Source organism: Poecile atricapillus, chromosome 13, assembly GCF_030490865.1.
Source record: "Poecile atricapillus isolate bPoeAtr1 chromosome 13, bPoeAtr1.hap1, whole genome shotgun sequence".
Lineage (NCBI taxonomy): Eukaryota > Metazoa > Chordata > Aves > Passeriformes > Paridae > Poecile > Poecile atricapillus.
Genome location: NC_081261.1, coordinates 6,147,263 through 6,166,357, shown reverse-complemented (window position 1 = coordinate 6,166,357; position 19,095 = coordinate 6,147,263). Strand labels below are relative to the sequence as shown.

Here is a 19,095-nt window from a genome sequence, read left to right as displayed (position 1 = left end):
ACTGTCTCTGACTGTGTCTGACTGTGTCTGACTGTCTCTGACTGTGTCTGACTGTGTCTGACTGTCCCTGACTGTCCTTGACTGTCCCTGACTGTTTCTGACTGTTTCTGGCTGTCCCTGACTGTCCCTGGCTGTGTCTGACTGTGTCTGACTGTCCCTGACTGTCCCTGGCTGTGTCTGACTGTCCCTGACTGTCCCTGACTGTTTCTGACTGTTTCTGGCTGTCCCTGACTGTCCCTGACTGTTTCTGACTGTCCCTGACTGTGTCTGACTGTTTCTGACTGTTTCTGACTGTGTCTGACTGTCCCTGACTGTCCCTGACTGTGTCTGACTGTGTCTGACTGTCTCTGACTCTGTCTGTCCCTGACTGTGTCTGACTGTGTCTGACTGTCCCTGACTGTGTCACCGAGGATCCATGCCAAGGTCCTGGCTGCTTAGGGACACATCTTCCCAGGGGTGATCCCAGTGCCGTGGTCATGCTGTGGGTTTTTTTCCTGATTATGGAGAGCCACTATCACTGAGTTACTGCAGTGACCCGAGCCTGTCTCCTGTTCTCTGTTTGCTCCAGTCCCTCTTCAGAACTGCCGGGGTTCAGGAAGAACTTTGCTTTTCCTTGAGGCAGAAGGTGAGTGTGGGACAGAGGGATGGATGCTGCTTTTCACTGCCTGGACAGATGTGGCATGCCCAAAGCCATGCAGACAGGAATGCTAATGGGAATTAGAGGTAAGAGAGCAGAACCTGGACCCTCGTGACTCTCTGGCTTATTTATTTAGAATAACTATTTATTTAGAAAGCATAATTGCAGTCTGCTTAACACCAAAGGATAACTGATCATTCACAGGGAAGAAGCCAGTAGTGGAGATCGATATTTCTGTTGCTGTGCTAGAAAAACAGCAGAAAAGGAATGGCTCTTTAATTGTTAGAGCAGAGCAGGAGAAGCCTGTGCTTTAGGGTGTTTGTAGCAGGGACCAGCAGAGGGTTTGTGCAATGCTGGCTCTCATTTCAGACTCGAGGTTCAGTGAATGAGTGAGGATGATGTACTCTGCACTCCAGATGTGGCCTGGCTGGAGACAGGGCAGAGAACAGCTCTGCCATCCTTGGTCTAGAGAGAAAAATTAAGTCACCCTGAAGGTAAAATAAGGAATATATGTGGGATAGTAACTTGACTATATCGCAACTGAGCATTTCAGTCTCTGTTTTCTACTCAGACCATACTGATAAATATTTTTTCTACATGAATAAGCGCTACCAAGAGCTGATTTCACTTGCACAGCCAGAGCTTGGTTTGCACTGGCACCTGTGGGATCCTGTAGTAGAAGCACAGATAATCTATTTTAACAAAATGTTTAGCTGAAAGTTTTTGTTTCCAATTAAATATTTGTTGAGCCCTTCTTGGAGAGTTTTATGGAAGGAGGAGGAGGAGGAAGTGACTCTTTGAATGGGATTCTGTGTAGGAACTCTTTATTATAGGCACTGACAATGAATATGGCTCTGAATTACCTATATCTGAGCTTGTACGTGTTTTGGTCATGAATCAATACCCTGATTTCTCATGCAGAGCTTGCAGCTTGTATATAATTATTCTGCCGTGCCCTGTGAAACAAAAGACTGAGAATTGTCCCAAAACAAGAATATTTCCCGAGTCAGTTTGGATGAGGTGGCCCAGCCTGAGTCCCCTCTGTGTTAGTGCTGGGGCCTGAGGAGCAGCCTGGCTTTCTGTGAGCCTGTGCTGGCTGAACACACAGCAATCTCCTGCTCAGCTCATCCAGCATGAAGCAGCTTTGAGAAAAAAAGAAATGGAAACATGAAGAATCTCTACATCCTAAATCACCAGCGGGGGAGCTGGAACAGATTTTCTCTTGGGGTGTCCTGTGTGCCACAAACGCAGGCTCAGCACAAGCCCAAGGCTTGTGGGAATCAGGGCACCCCAGTGCTCAGTGCCACAGGTTTCCATGGCACAAGACTGACATCCAGTGGCACTGACTAGTGTGGCTGGGCTCTAAATCTGGGGAGGATGCGGACAAATGCTCTACAGAGGCCACACGTTCAGTTTTCAGGGCAGATATTTGCTCCTTGCCTTCTTCAGATCTTTCCAGAGCAAACACAGATGTTTGGGACAGCCTTCTGCTGAGCTGGTAAATGTGAGGTGGTTCAACTGAGGTGGGAAATTCTGAAAATGTTCTCATGAAGCAGGAAGGAAATATCCTACCTATGTGTTTTCTCCCCACAGACCAAAGTGGTGAGAAAGAAAGGGGCAAAAGAGAAGGGGAAGAACATGAAACTTTTGGGACAGAGTGAATTTCATTCTGCAAATTAAATTCTGCTGCCTGCGTTTGAAGTGCTTAACCCCAGGATACTGCGTGATTTGCAGTGCTGCCTCTGCAGGGGGAAGGGGGAAACTCATCCCAATTTAACCTGTGGTTCTGCTTTCCCAGGTGACAAGCTCTGGAAGGGCTCACCTGAATGAGGAGAAACCACCTGCATCATCACTCAGGCTCCTTCCTTTCCAGAAACCATACATCCTCTTCTAATGGTAGAATTACAGCTCTCTGACTCCTCTAGAACTGACCCAGAGCCTCCCCTTTTTTATTGCTGGCAGGAGTCTGGTTCCCCTGTGTCTTTGCAGAGGCTTTCCTTGTGTTTCACGTGCCCCTGACACAGTTGTGTTGGTGGCTCTGGCGACACTTTCCTCACTGTGTGAATACAGATCTCTCCTCATCCTTGGTGCAACACCCAGCTTCTAGCAGTGAGGAGTCACTTGGTGGATTTAGGAAGAAGTGTCCTGGCTGGGTGATAGCTGCTAGGCCTCCAGCAGGAGGAAGAAGATATTTCCTCTTCCAGTGGAGAACATCTGTGGATAGCAACACAGCAATGCAGCAATGCTTATTTTCCGTGAGAAGGCGAGGAACCTGTCAGCTGCTAGAGGTAGGTCCTGGTCCTGATTTCCAAAGGAAACCAGGCATCACAGAGTAAGGACAAGATGTGGTGAGAGGGGCTGGATCTAGCTGAGTTGTGTTTTTACCCCGGAGGGGATTTTCAAGGAGAGGGCTGTCATTGCTGTATGGCTGTTGGGCACCCAGAGCTGCATTAACCCAGAGAGATCTTTGACCTACCACTAGTGTAGGTCATGAAAGGTCATCCTGGACTGAGTACATCTGATATTCAGGCTCAATAAGGCTCAGATTTGTACTCAGGACAGATTCCAATCACAGACTTTGAACTGAGGCCCTTGTCCCCTGTCAGAGTCTGGAAAGGGGAGGTGGAAAGGTTGCAGTGCCCTTGGCATCTGCATAAGAGAAGCATTCACCTGGTGATTTATACTGATTTATTGGTGATTTATACTGATGTCTGCTCTGTGCTCAGGGGCTGTGGTGAACTTGGACAGGCTGCAAAAGGGAGAGATGGAATGCCTCACTGAAAAGGAACAGCAGGAGCTGGGAGCAACCAGGAGAGGTCTCTGGAGGGAGCAGGGCAGGCACAGCTGAGCTGCCTTTCCCAAAGCCTGCTTAGCACAGGCCAAGGCCCTCATTTGCCATTGACTGGAGGGATGTTTTACATGTGCCCCTTCTGGTTCAGAGAGATATGAAATCTGTCTGTAATTAAGTTAATTTGGAGTTGAACATGGGCAAAGATAATGAGCTGGAAATAACAAAAGAAGAAAGATGGGAAGGTGTTGCTAAGGAACAGGTCTTTTGCATTAAATCCTCTCCCCTCCCCAATCAAATAAACCATTTTTAGGATCTGGATGGCTGAGTGATGGGACAGACAGAGCACAGACAAGGAAATGACTGCTAGATCAAGAGCTCAGAATAATAAAGGAGGTAAGAGGAGGGGTATGGCTTGGAGAATAGAGAAAGGCAAAAAGGGTGACAGCTGTGGCCAGTACAATTCTGTGGCAGAGATTTGGGCTCAGCAGAGTGGTGTCCTGTGCCTGACTCACTCCTCCTTTGAGGGAACCCCCCCAGTGCCCTGAACCTCCAAGAGCTCTGAGATAGGGACATAAGGACTGGCCACCACCACATCTTTCACATCAAAGATCAGCAAACAGCCCCTCTCAAAGCACAAGGCTTTTAACTTCTCCAGTGCTTGACCCTGGTGAGAATTCTCACTGGAGTCAAGCACCAGGGTGGAGGCTTAAGATTGCTTCTCCTTGGCTTTTAGAAATGGTGTAAGAAAGAATATGTTCAAGCCAAAAGGAGAATGGAAGAGAGGTCTGCAGAAAGGACCAGAATATTTAACAGCCAGCAAAGCATAAGTAAATAGACAAGTTATTATCAATGAGTTTGTTTGAATTTGACAGAGCTTTCCTGCAAACATGGGGGAGGGAAGGGGGGCTGTGAAGAATTCCCTGCCAGTGTGAGCTGTAATAAAGGACCTGCTGTTTTCTGATTCTCACTCTCTGTGAAAATTGAAAAGGTTAGCCAGGTAATTGAAATCGGGACTGGAATACAAATAACAGTGTGAAAACCCCACAGCTGGCAAATAAAGTTGCAGAGAAAAGACTCAATTCTCAGTGGAATTTCTTAGCAGCAAAAAGACTGGATGGATGGGGGAAAAGAGATGATTTTCAATATAGCTGCTCCTCCTGGGAGGGAAGATAGGGAATGAAATGAGACCGGAAGGAACCAGACTGAGACTAACACTTACATGAGTGTTCCTTGCTGTTGATGCAAGAGACACACGAAAACTGGGCTGTGCTGAGGCTGAATCATGTCTGGCAGTCCTTGTGCCTCTTGGAGGAGCGCAGTGGTTTGCTGGGATTTGCTAGGCTGCCATGTGAGCCCCAGCTTTGGGACTGTTCAGTGTTATAAGCACAGAGAGCCAGCTCCACATGACTCAGCCCCTCGTCCTGGGACTGGGATACATAACCAAAGCAGATATATCTGGGCCAGTGTCAGCTGCTGTTCATCCTTGAGCACAAACTGGTTTGCATCATTTTAAGCTTAAGAGCATGCTGCCTGTGTCAGTTCCAGTGGAGGGGCCTGCCACTGTCACAGAAATGGAAATTTATACCTGCTGTTCTTTCTGTGGTTTGTTTTTCTGCAGGAGCAGGTAACCTGAGCTTACAGGAGGAAACAATGCTGCAGTGCTTATGGGAAGCTGAGTTTTGTGGTGCTAACCAGGTTTGTTCACACCCAAAAAACTCCTCTTCATGAAGGATTTCTCTAACACCAAGCCAGTTAACAAACCCAGTCTGTAAATGGTTAAATAAACGTGGTTAAATATACCTCCATGTTCATATATTAGTGCTTTGTTTCCTTCCTCACAGACAGTCTGGTGGGGTTTTCTATTTCCCAAAACTGTGACTCTTTTAAACTGTGACTCTTGTACTTTTTTTGCTGCAGTTGTTCTGTGCTGTCCAATCCACCTGCACTGCAGTCAACAGCGGCATCAAAAAACTTCTTTTTGGAGACTTTCCATTGAGTTCAGGCAGCTGTTTAGCACATTCTCTGGCAGGACAGATCTCTTTCCTGCCCTTGTCATCTCCTACAGAAGCAAAGCAAAGCAAACTGGGAAGCTGCAAACAAATGCTGTAAATTCTACACGTGCTAGAGCTTTGTTGGGATTTCTCTGCCTTTTGAGTGTAGCCCAGGTGTCCCAGAGGCACCAGCCCCAGATCAGTGAGCAAAGTGGTAGGTGAGCCCCTGAGGATGCTGTTCTCCTGCTGTTTAGTGGTGATTTAGCTGTGAGCCATTTGCTTTGCTCATTTGGAGCATGATTTTCCTAGTGAGTCATTTCCATGGGAGCCTCTTGGGTTCAGCAGATGTGACAGAAATGGAAAGGGTCTGATAAACATACCTGCTCTGCAGCAAAGAGCACACAGCACTCCAAGGTGACTTGTGCCTTCTTGCCTGGCTGTGTTTTTCAGCTGCAGAAGGTATGCATAACAACTACCTGTAAAACACCTAAAGTAGGTGACTGAAGTAGGTCAGATAAATTGATTTGAGCACAGCTATTTTTCCCTTCATTTGATTAGAAGAAGGAATACAGTTTTCCTCTGATGGAGATCGTGTTGTAGACATCTGAGTCAAAGGGTCTTCTGCAAAACCCACCTCTACCCATAAAATCAACCAAAAGCCTGTTCCTCTGGGAAAGAATTTGCTGCATTTCATAACATAGTGTAAGCTGTGGATGAAAGAAAAAAAGTTATTTGGGCTTTTACAATAAGAACCCCAGTATTTTATTCGTGAATTAGCTATCCTAGTGGGAAGCAAATTATTCCAACAATTACACCTAAAATTAATCCTACTTTAAAAATTAAGTGGATTTAAGGTAGTTTACCTTTAAAACATCTGCTAGAGCTTCTCGGGGTTTCACAAAGTCTAAACAGTAAGAGAAAGTCTTCTTCTGCTGGCAGCAAATGAGCTCAGCTCTGTCTGGGTATGACCAGGGCAGGCTGTTGACTACCCAGAATGTAAATGGAAAGAAATGTGGAAGAAAATCAACAACCCTTGACTCTCCTGGAGAGGTTCTTACATTATAGTCAATTCTGTACATGGCAAATTCCTTTTTACAGAGACAGGGAATTGTGCACAAGATGTTCACTGTCCTTTGGTGCATGATGACCTTCCCTGACAACCTCAAAAGTGTGTTTTTACCAGGTGAGGAAACCTGCAGGGCCCAGATTGGACAATTTTCTGCGGTTTCTTTGGAAGTTCTTTTAACCCTCAGCTCACTCTGAAGGACATTTGCCATCATTGCATGGTAAATGACTTGGACCAAATTCTAAACTCAAATTTTAATCCTTGCAAGAGCTTGTTTGATTTCTTGTTCATTCTGCTTTCATTATCATATTTCTCCTTACATTCATATCCATTTGATATGGAAATGCCACAGCTCAGCAATTTGCTAGTTTGTAGAAAAAGAAACCTCGGTGGGGAAAATACCATCAAGTGCCACAATGAAAGCAGAGAAAATGAGATAAATGTGGGAAAACAGAGAGGGAGAGCAGACCTGGCTGTTCCACAGGCTGGGAAGGAGCAGTTTTTGCTTTGGGACCCTCTCCTGCCTACGACAAATGTGCTGCCCAGTTTTTAGCCTCCTCCCCTGCAGGAGCAGCAATACAGAGTTCTTGGATGCCACAAGGCCCGTGGAGATTAGTGCTGGCTTTGTGCAAATATACCAGCTGAAATATGGTTTTTTTTTAAAAGTACTGTGACTCGGAATGAGTCCTTGGTGTCCTGCACTTGCTGCTGGCTGAACATTTGGGGAATGTCCATCTGCTGCTCATGTGAAATCAGAGGGACAAACAAGAAGCATGAGGATTTCTGGAGCATGGACCAGTCTTAGGAAGACTTTAGCACATTTATTTCAATGTTACATACAGATACAGATAACCATCTCTGCAGCAGAAATGTACATTTAGTTTTACTGATAAGCTGTGGTTTAAACACTTCAGAACACAGTGATGTTCAAAAACTCTTCATGTAAACGTAACAGAACTGTCCACCTGCTGTTCATGGTGTTTTTTCCAACTGAACCTGGCATTAGATCTGAGCATCACTCACTGGCAATGAACACAACTCTGCTCCCCTTGAGTGCTTCCTTGGAGCACGTTCCAGACTCTCCACGTTTTGTTCACAGTGCTGGGGCACTGCCCCTGCTCTCCACACTTTCTGCTCACACATTTCTCAGAGGGAAACAGAAGCAGAGAAATAAATCAATAGACAGTTCTGTCTCCAAAGTCACGCTTGATTTCAAATAAATACAGTTTTATCACACTGGATCACTTCAGGGGGAAAGAGAGTTGCTCTCCATTTTTGTGCAACAGGAGTTTTTTCTCAGCCAGTTGCCAACATTTTTCAGCACTTGGCTATGAAAGCTCCTTAATGCATAAATAAAGGAATTGTATCAGCTTTCATGACATTTCTATCCATCTTCCCATTTTTTTCATCTTTGAATCCAGCTTTCAAAATGCAGGAGGTAAATATCAGAGCAGAGTGATAAATAACTCAAGCACTGACCTTTTGGGAAGAAAAGCCTCCAGTGGACATCGATTATGTTTAGGGGCAAAGTGCATGAACTATTTTCTAGAGATCCTCCCTCAGGAGTGAAGGGGTACTGAGCTGTGCAGTCACAGGGAACTTATTTTGGAGTCTCCAGTTAGTCTGCATTTCTTCACTGCAGTTATTTTATTTTTAGCAGAATTCAGAGGAGTTTTGTCATGTCTCTCCCAATAACACTTTCACAGAAGGTTTGGTTTGGTGCAAGACTAAATGTTTTCAGCTTTGATTTTGATATTTGGCCAAAAAAGCTCAGTAGGCATTGCTTATGCATATCACTACTTTTGACTGACAACAAATTAAATGGGATAAAAACTGATCTTAGGACAAGAAAATAAATTAATTCACAACCAGGTGATTTCATGATGATTTCCTTCTCACTACTTCTCTTCCAAAATTTTTCCATCCATGCACATTCCTCCCACCTCTGCTTCCCCTTCCTCACAACACCCTTTTGTCTTCCTTTGGGATAAAAGTGTGGCCACTTTGTTTGAGATCACATGAAATCTTTGCCCTCCAGCTTCACCCCCCAACTTCTGTCTGCAGGGCTGTGTGCTCATCTGCAACTCAAGGGATGCATCTGGCAGCCCCAGGTTTGCAGCTGGAGGTTGGGATTCTCCCATGAGGAGAGGAGAGAGCAGCACCTCTCGTGGATGGCTCTCACTCCTGGCTGGCTCTGTGCATCCACACAAGATGCTGTCTCACCCTAAATGCGTAACAGGCATCGGAAGAGCCACAAAACCTGGCAGAGGAATGTCTCCACCCCATGCTGGATGTGTGACTGTGTTGAATGCACCGTGTCCTCACCCCTTAGGCCGGTGTCTAGGACAGCTTCCACACACCTGGGACAGGGGGAAAACCCCCAGGGCTCAGTGAGGGATCTGCCCAAGGGAGGGAGGGAAGGTGAGGGGGGAAATCCAGCACAGCCACTGCCCTGTGGTGTCCTGTGTGGTCCCTGGGTGGTTGGTGGGGTCAGAGCTCAGAGCAAGGCACAGGCAGGAGAGCAGGGGCCTGGGCAGCCCACAGGCAGCAGGACACCACTGCCATGGCCTGTCCACAGGGAAAACACACTGAAATCTCTGGCAGAAGGGAAAATAATGCGAAATTTCTGCTTAGAGATGTAAATGCCACTGGTAAAACGCAAGTGTCCACTTGGGGGTGGTAAAGCATTTCAGCTGTGTCTTGAGGGAGCAGGAAGGGCCTTTTCTCTGCAGGTGTTGTGTGTGGCTCTTCCCCTCTCCAGGGCTTGGTTCTTGAGACTGCAGGTGGTAAAAAGGGTCTGAGAACATTCCCCTTGTGCTCCAGGAAAAGGGACTCTCCAGCTGGCATGAATCTCCCACCTCAGAGTGCCACAGTGAGAACCAAACAGAAAACTTTGGGGCAAAGAAAGAAAGCGACCGTGGTAACCAGGAGTAGAATTCCTTCCTCCTCGGTAGGAAATTCATCTGGATCCCCAGTGAGCAGAATGGAAAATGTCGTTATGCACACAGTGCATCATCTTTCAGGAACTGATGTTCTTATTTGCTGTGATGACTCTGTGTTCTCTGGCTGTGTAAGTGGCTGCCAGTCCCCTGGTGACACTCATGGCATGATTCTCGGTGGCAGTGCGTGCCAAGCCTGAGCCCAGCACGGGGACTAAACCCAGCTCTGCCTCAGGGTGCACACAGGAGACATTTCCCTGAAGCACCATGAACAGGCTTTGAAGTGGGTGAGACAGAGTCTTACAAAATTCTTTATCACATAATGGATCCTCCCTGAACTCCCTTGGCAAAATTCTACAGGGTCCTGTCCCTGCAGTCAGCAGAGCCCAGGAATTTGTCAGCTTGGATATGAGTGTACTGCCTTCAGGATCTGTTTGCATTACTGGGATGCAGGAAAGTTTTTCAGACTTTTTTTTTTGTATTGTGCTTCGTGGCAAAAACTGAATTTAGTAGATCCAATATCACTGCAAAACTCCCCTTTTTACTGCCCTTGTATTAAGTTTGTCCCAGTTCCCTGTGTTGTGAGTGCTGCCCAGGCTCCTGGTGACTGCTAATCCATGTGGATCTCTGACTTCTGTAACCCACGTGGCACAAGAGGAGTGAAGTCTGCTGAAACACAACCACAGGGCTTCACTGGTGGAGACAACACACAAATATCTGAAGCTGAAGTAACGATAAGAAGCTCAGAAAGCAAAAGTTTGCTTTACATTTATTTTACAATTGTTGTCTCCCTGGTTCTTCTGGCCCAGAAATAGCTGTTGCTGGTAGCTGGTGTTCATCAGCCCAGCTCTGAGCTGCTCTCATTCTTGCCGGTTCTCTGATGTTGACAGGAGGGGTTTGTGACAGCCATTCCTGAAGAAGGCTGTAGCAGAGGGAAGTGGGACAGGCTCACCTAAAGCTAGAAGTGGGTAGAGAAGGCTAATGCAGAAAGTTGTCCTGTTTCAAAATAAGTTGAATCTGATGTTTTGGTTGCTGCACAAGAAGTTATTTGGTACTAAGCTGATTCTCTCTCCTGTGCTGGGAGTGTCTCTCACCTTTTAAAGCAGCTCTTCGCTGGCACAGCTTGCAGTGAGCAAACTCAGATTTCCAGCCCTCCCATTAGCCTGGGGGTCATACAGTGCTTTCCTAACATCCTAAATACAGTCTCCTCCTTCATTCTTCCAGTGGGACACCTCCTGAGCAATTCTTGCTGAAATCCGTCTTTTAGGAAGTTTTCTGCTGCTTTAGTCTTAAAGTAATTTTCTTAACCTTCTCTTTCACCTGGATCACCGTGATGGAAAGTCACAGGCCAGTGGAGAGCTGAGAGCTGCTGACAGATGTCCTGTGTGTGCCAGGGAGACTCGTGTTTTCAGCAGAGTCCATGAGATTGTGATCCTCAATCACAAACGTGCTCTTCTGGGATGAAATCTTGCAAGTGGGATGTTTAGGGGCACAGTGCTTGCAGCAAGGAGAAATCACACTGAGGAAAGCCATCCTGAAGCGCTGGGACAACAGGTTGTAAATGATGGGGTTTGTGGCAGAGCTCAGGTAGAAGAAAACACCTGGCAGAACAAGGGTGGGGGGCAGAGAGAGGCGTTAATTTGTGTGTGAAACCAACTCAGAAGAGGAAAATCTATTTTTTGGCTATAGAGCTCCACCAAGCTTGGGTGCAAGGGTGGAGACAGCAGCAGTGAAGCTCTGCTGCCTTCCTGGCACAGGCAGAGGGATGTCTCACAGAGGTTAGCTCAGCTTTCACTGCAGTGAGAGGTAAGTGGGAGAGAATGTGAATTTGGGCTCTCTCCAGCTCTTCAGGAGCCAGCTCTCTCTTGAGCTGCCCTGCCCTGCCTCCAGCACTGCCCTCATGCCCACAGCAGGATTTGCACAGCTGGTGCCCCATCAAAGCTGTCAGAGCATAACTTCCAGCCAGGGGAAGTTAATTTCCTGCAACTCACCAGGACAATGGCACAAGACTGGATTTATCTGAGTGGCCTAATGGCCACATTCAGTGTTTTCCCATGGCAGATTGAAAATAAGATTCCTCTTTGAAAAGCCCTTCATTTTATGGTTGGCAAGGCCATAAACATTTGGTTTCATCACCAGTGCTGAGCAGTATGTAAGGCTCTTCCATTGTTAAGGTTTTCTATTTGCCCCAGAGAGCCTGTGGAGGGTGCTGCCTGCTCCTGTGTACTTCTTAAAAGCAGCTGAATGACAGCAGTCCTTAGTTCTGAACATGCCCAAGAGTTAAAAGCAGCTAGTAATGACGCTTTATATCCCTTTTTTTGTTTTTCTTTTATTCTTTGTGTATTCAACATGTCCAGATCTTGAAAGCTGCAGGAACCTGCTTGCTGTTTTTATTCAGACAGTGTTCTCATCACTGCTCACCGAACCTCAAGAAGGTTTTCCGTGCATGTATCATGTCCCCTACAAAATAAATGACTACACATTCCAAGCAAAACCACTCATAAATACTCATTTTTTGCCAGTCCATGTGCAAGTGGAAGAAGAAGGCTTTACCTGACACCACATGAATTAAGTTGAAGGTATTGGCCAAAGGCTCAGTCCATTCCACAACAAAGCTGAAGAAAAGCCGGTCTATATGGAATGGAGCCCAGCAGATGGCAAAAACTATCACGAGGACAACTGGTGTGGAGCAAGAGGAGAAAAAAAACAGGTCAGAAATGGGAGGATATGGTTCACCAGCCTGCACAGGGCAGGGAGTTCATACAGCTGGATGGAAGATCTAATATGTAAATTATATTCATGGTTTCAAAACTTTTGCCATCCTCTCTGTCTTACCATTACCAACTAAAAGAACAATCTTTCCACTAATTTCTGTGTTGGATAACCCCATGCATGCACAGACAGTGACATTCAAACAGAGCAGGAAACAGCCAGGCAGTGTTGGGGTATATATGGAGGCCAAACCCATTCCAGGCTCAGAAAACCAAGCTGGTTCCAAAGTACAGTTTGGTATAATGCAAAACAGATGAACATTCTGTAAAAATGTACAAGATGGATTATTTGCACTCTGAAATAAGGGGATCCTCCCTGGAGGGCTGCAAGACCTGGTTTAGAGTGAAGGATGTTGGAGAATTGCCATGAAAGCATCTGCCACAAAGGTTTGCTCAACCTCCTCTTGTGCTGGGGAGGAAAATTTGCTTTCTGAGTCTTTTGGTAGTTACCCCTGATGTTTCACTCCTGCAAGTCCAGATAAAGCAGCAATAAGCCTTTTAAAAAAAAAAATATGGCAGCTACTCATCTCATAACTCTTGTAGCCAATGAACTTGCTCAACAGCCTTCAAGAACTGGTCACACTCCTGCTCATGGTAAATAAAACACAGAAGGACTCAATACTTACACAACATCTTGGTGACTGATTTCCTGGATGGTCTCTTAACATTCACAGACAAATCTTCCACTTCCAAAGATTCATCTCCTTTCAACTGGCAAAAGGAGGGAAAACAAAGGACAGCTTAGACAAGAGACCAAATCCCCACCAGACATAGACTGTTTGATATTTTGGTAGTTGTAGTTTGAGAAAGAAATATTTGGGGCCACATGGGACTCACTGAAAAAAAAAAAATAATAACACTGCATTTAAGTGTTGTTTTTTTTTCTAGAAAAACATGGAAGCTTTAGGTTCAAAACAATCTGCAGATTTTATGCATCTGAACCTGCATATTTTCAAATTTGTGTTTCACTTCCCCACTTACCTTTTCTCAATGAGTCAATATTTGGTTCACAGTTTATGTTCCATTTCAAAAGTATTTTGCTAGGCATTATTTTCTCTTCCAGCAAAATATTGTCAGTTTGTTTATTTTCCTAAAAGTGTTCCCCACAATTAAGCACAAACAAATGATCCAAAAAATACCCAGAGAGGCCTCAGTACAGCACAGCTGTAACCATTGGAAAAATCCTGTAGAATTCAAGGGAGTTTGTTTCATGTCCTGAGTGTTGGGAGTAGTTGATATTCAACCCATCTGATGACCAAACCCCAGAAATTCTGCCTTGCAGATGGGCAGGGTGCATGGTACACACTGATTTAGCCACACACTGCTCAGGCACAACAAGGAGAGGTTTTTCTCCAGTACTTTTTCCTGGACTAAAAAAAAAAAAAGAGCATAAAGAGCAATAATCTGATCATGGAATCCATCCCCAGTAGGTTCATGATGAGAAGACTTGTGCTTTGGTGATTAAAAGATCAGGTTTACATAAACAGGACAATTGATTTGAATGCCAAAGAAATCATAACTGGAGAGCCCACATTGGGTCCCAGCTTCCTGCAGTCAGAACTCCTGATTAGCCAACAGCTTTGTCTGTTTTCAAGTAGAGAAACTGGAACCAAAACTTAATTATACATGAAACAACATCAGGAAGGACGGAAAAAGTAGAAATCACTCTGGATTTGTAAAAACCTTGTGAAGACATGGTAGTTGTGCCATTTGCTTTTGCCTTTTGCACTGTGACTGCTTTCTGACTTCTGATTAATGATACTTTTCTGTAAGGATGATGAAATGAACCCTCCTTTAAATGTTCTCTTTATTTTATTTATAAAAGAAAAAAAACATGTAAATGGAATTGTAGTCAATTATAGTGCAATTCAGCCTCTCATATTTTACATTATTCCCTTTGTAACTTTTAGTCACGGGCACAGTTCCTTAAGGAAAAGACTCAGTTGATTTGTAACACATCTACTGATAAATGATCAGATTTATTAAAACCCCTGGATTCCCTTCAGTGGTTTTCAGTCTCAACAGTAATCTATTCCAAGCATATTCCAAAGCCTCAGAGAGTACAGTGTGCTGATGCTGTAATAAACCAGAGACACATGTATCTTTATTTTTCCCCTTCCTCCTGTCATTTTGATGATGCTGTAAGGCTCCTCTTTAGCATCAAGTGATGAAGGTATAACAGGCAAGAGCAACTCAGCAGCTGCAGTTTAACAAAATAATGAAACATTACGAACAGGGAGGGAAAAAAAATAAATAACTGAGTCCATGTCAAAGGTTGTAACTTGAGTTAAGTCATGCCAGTGGTTTGAGAGAGGTAGAACCCCATCCAAGGTATTGGTTACTTTTACATCGCTGCTGTGTGGCTTTGAGATGAATGCTACCCTTTCACTGCAAGAGAATTAAAAGTGACTGGAGCAAGAAGCTGAAAATTGGATTTTTGCCCCCAGATCCTTATTAGCTACAGCATTTCACCCCAGAAGCCAAAAGGCTGAGTGAAATGAGGGTCTCACCTATGCCCAGACAAACATAGTGAGGCCACTCTGCAAAAGGGCTGTGTTCTGTAAACTCCTTTGCCTGTCTGACACTAGTGGTGATCAAAGTTTCTCTCCAGCTGATGGAAAAAGGTGATATTTAAGCCCCACAAGGCTTCTGCTAAAGATTAGAGTCCTGCCTGTTTCAGAGGTTTGGCTGAAGCTGTTGCTGCTGAGCTGCAGCCTTGGTGTGCCCTTAGCTCACCCCCCTGGCAAAGGAGAACCTGCCACTGGGACAAGGACTGCTGAACCACCTCCATGGAAAGGGGACAGACTCTAGAGCAGAGCTGTGCAGGGCTCTGCTGAAATAAAGGCAGTCACCACCCACAGATGATTCTGGGCATTTAACAGCTGGGCATTTGGGGGGAAAAATACATTTTGATGATAAAATCTGGACCAGATGTGCATTGACAGGAATAAGTTGTCTTGCTTCAAAGACAACTGAAGTAAAATTGCCACTATGTCAAAATAACAACAACAACAACAACAACAACAATAATAATAATAAAAATAATAATTAATGCCAGTTACTGAGGGGATGAGAGACTTAGAGAAGAGTTGGAAGCTTGGGAGAAGAATCATCCAGCCGATGCTGTCAGAAACCCTTGTTAAACAGAGTATGACTTTCAGACAAGCAGTGATCAGCACCTACGCCCGTGTCCTTTTAGGAATCAGTTTGAAAGAAATGGGCAGGGACCTTGCAGTGAATCCTGCTGCAATGCAGACTTCTTCCCAAGCAATCCCACCCCATCTCAATCAGTGCCCCAGGGATGAGCTTCCACGAGCAGCTGCTGCCCAATGTTCTCATCTCGTCCCTCTCCTCTCTCTCCTCTGCTCTTTGGCTGTGGGTTGCAGTCAGTAGCTCAACAGCTGAACTGGGCTTGAAGGGCCTGGATGATTTAGGGGTTTATCCTAAAGGTCTCTGTGATGGGAACCCCGTGAAAGAGGCAGCAGGAAGCTTCCACAATGGAGCCCAATGAGTTCACAGTGCAATGATCAGTGTCCTCTTCTTTACACTGATGCTGGCACCATCAATTGACCGTAACATTGCAATATTAAACCACCAAGCTTTAAAATTATACCCAAGTAGATAATGAGGTAATCAACCATTTCCCAGTGAAAAAGACAAATGTATTTTTACATTTTTCAAGGGATTAATTTATAAATTAATTCAGGTACCCTATGACCCATGTTTGCTGCCTTTTCACGGCTGCTTGGCAGGTCACCTGTCCCCCTCTGCACTGCATCCTCAGACTGCCCAGCACTGGCAGAGCTTGAGGGAGAAACTGGTGAGGAAATGACCTTTCCACAGAGCCTGGGCATGAAAAGGTTACATCTCTGTTTGCTGAATTTGAGCCATTGTACGACCTTTGGATCAACCCTGAGCTTTTCCACGCCATTCTGTGAGTGATACACGGCACTCAGGAGACCGCAGGGTGTTGCTAAAGCCTCACAGATTTCCTCTTCTGTGAGTCGATAAAAAGTGTCTTCTCTTGGAAAATTATATATATACATCACTCTTCTGTCACTTCTGTTGAAGAAATGAAATCATCTTGCCCAGTTTAGTTTGGAGATATTGCGGATCTAGCCAGGATGGATCCTGTTAAAATTTGGAAGTCTGAGGTGGATATAGAGAAAAACAGGCACAAACAGTGAACATTACTGTCTTTAGGAAAGACAGCTTGAACAAATGTGGGAATTTGCAGAAGTCCTGGGGGATCAGCCCTCATCTGGTACTGAGCTTCTCTTCTGGGCTGGGGAATAGGAATATCTGCTCCTGCAAATAGAAATTATTTCAACCTTCAAGTTTTCCTTTTATAAATTCAGGGATTTCTCTTTTTCTTTTTGTAGTAACTAAATTTTCATCACCTTTCATCCCCTTCAGGTCTTATTTTGCAAAATATTAATTGAAACTATATCAAGACCCCTTAAGAACCTCCAGAGATTGGGGATAGTTTAACCCATTCACTGCCTCGAGGATCTGCTCTGTGCTGTGAATTTCTGGCAGAAAATCCATGTGTTTTTCATGGGTAAGTAAAAACTGCTTCTGTGTAATTTCAGGTAAGAGTAAATATCAGCCAGTACAACAAAATGATATACACACAGCAGAGATTTGGTTCAGTTTCTTGCATACTATTTAATAAGTTCATTTGTCTTCCTTTCTTGCTATGGGATCAGACACATCTTTGTAAACTTTAAGTTACATTCAGTGTAATAAAATGGGATTTATATTGCCTAAATGTCTGTAACTTATGAGAAGAAAGCAGCCATCAAGTCACTGTGATTAGCTGTGCATTTCAGTGTTGTGATACATAGTTTTATAACACTGTGATCCTGATTGTTTTGTCCACACATTCATGTGATGGATACTTGTCAAAAGTAGTCTCAGTTTCTGAAGAGAGAATGAATATAAGCTCAAGGTAGCCTGGTGAAACAAGGCTGTAGTTAAAGAAATGATTGCTGAATTTTCTAGCTGCAGCAATAAGGTTTCAGTTTATGAGCTTTGTGAGTTTTAACAAGTGAATATTACCACCAGCTCCAGGGAAGGAAAGGAAGAAAGTAATGCAATGGAAATTCTACTGTCACAAGAAAAGGGAAAACAAATAGTACACAAGACTCAATCACTAGCCATCTTCTTTTTATTCTTTTCACATTTTCCTTTTGGTCCATTTCTTTCTAGTCCCTACTGCAAAGGTGTAAATCTCTGAGAGGCTGGAATCAATCTACAGGCTTGGGTGTTTCATTAACATTCAGATGTGAGCAGCAATGATGGTACATTTTTATAAGAAGACTGGGGTAATTATTCCCCAATGTTAATTTCAGAACAGGATTGCACCAGTTGAAGAACTTGGATCTACTATTTTCAGAGCTTTGAGAAACACTTTTGCTGTTTTGGGGGGAAAACACGGGCAACAAAAAGGTGCAAAACTCACTCAAAAGCCACATATAGACACAAACACACGAGAATGAGCCAAGGAAACACTGAGCACACTTGGAGCAGGACTTACTCTTAGCCCCATCAGATAGTACAGCACACTTATCACCCCCATGGGCAGCACGTAGAAGAGCAGAGAGGTGACCTGGACGATGCAGTTGTAGATCCACAGGGGCACGACCACGGTGCAGGTGGCAGAGCCGGGCACCAGGGTGCCGTTGGGGAAGTGCTGCAGCACGATGCCGTGGGTGCCCGTGTTGGGCAGGGCGAAGAGCACGGAGAGCCCCCAGAGAGCCAGGATGGTCCTGAGGGCGCGGCGGCGGGTGCTGTCCAGCTTGGCGCGGAAGGGATGCAGGATGGCGATGTAGCGCTCCACGCTCAGCGCCGTCACGCTCAGGATGGAGGCCAAGCACACCGTCTCGAAGAGCGCCGTCTTCAGGTAGCAGCCCACGGGCCCCAGCAGGAAGGGGTAGTTGCTCCACATCTCGTAGACTTCCAGGGGCATCCCGAAAAGCAGCACCAGCAGGTCTGAGACCGCCAGGCTGAACAGGTAATAGTTGGTGGGGGTCTTCATGCTGCGGTGCTTGAGGATGACGAGGCAAACCAAGAAGTTGCCCACCACCCCGACAACGAAGATCACAGAGTACACCAAAGCCATGGGCAGGAACAGGTGGCTCCGTCTGGGCCCACACAGGAAGGTTAAATAATCCTCAGTGCTGTTCAAGTACCCCCTGAGACGTCCCTCATACACAGCAAGGTGGTTCAACCAGGAGAAATTACTGACCCAGGCCATTGCTGGATCTGCTGAAATGTCTCACAGCTGAGGTTCGTTGTCCTTTGTTTGTCTGTGCAAGTTTGCTCACTTTTTGCAGGGAGAGGAGGGGGATGTAGCTGCCTTGCCAGCCCTGGATGCACAGAGCCACTGAGGATGTGAATGAGTGTGTTTGCCAGGCTCTGGGTAAGGTTTTGCTGCTCTACAGCTGTTCCCCTGCACGGAGCCCCTCCGCCAGAAAGCCCCTCCTTTCCCACATATTCATTGGCTCGCTAAGTGCATTAGATTATAGAGTACAAAAAGAGGTTCCAGCCACTTGCATCAGTTCCCGTGGCTGATGCATTTACAGAGTCACAAAAGTGGGATTTAGAGAGCTGAGAATCTGAAATATGGGATACAAAACCAGCTACAGGTTATTTGTTTATGTCAGAGGGTGGGAAAGCTGACCAGAAACACCCCCAAAACAGCCCAAAAAGCTTTTACAAAATTATAATGGTGCTATGTCCAGTTATGAGCCACAAGCAAAACAAAACAAAACAAAACCGAAGATTCTGGCATGATTTTGTTTTTCAAATCTCAGCTGATTCTTGTTTTCTGTTGTCTATGGCAGCAAGTACTTGGAGACAGAGTTTGATCAGTAGAAAGCCAAATGGTTTCTGTAG

At 45.3% G+C, this 19,095-nt stretch overlaps 1 protein-coding gene across 1 annotated transcript; it reads right to left on the bottom strand.

Moving 5' to 3' along the window:
- Positions 1 to 10,765: 10,765 nt before the first annotated feature.
- Positions 10,766 to 18,454, bottom strand: NMUR2 (neuromedin U receptor 2). The gene is made up of 4 exons (XM_058849134.1): positions 17,735 to 18,454; positions 12,822 to 12,906; positions 11,978 to 12,103; positions 10,766 to 11,025 (listed from the first exon to the last, which is right to left on the bottom strand). The coding sequence occupies exons 1-4, from the start codon at positions 18,452 to 18,454 to the stop codon at positions 10,766 to 10,768; spliced, it is 1,191 nt and encodes a 396-aa protein (XP_058705117.1).
- Between the last annotated feature and the right edge of the window lie 641 nt (positions 18,455 to 19,095).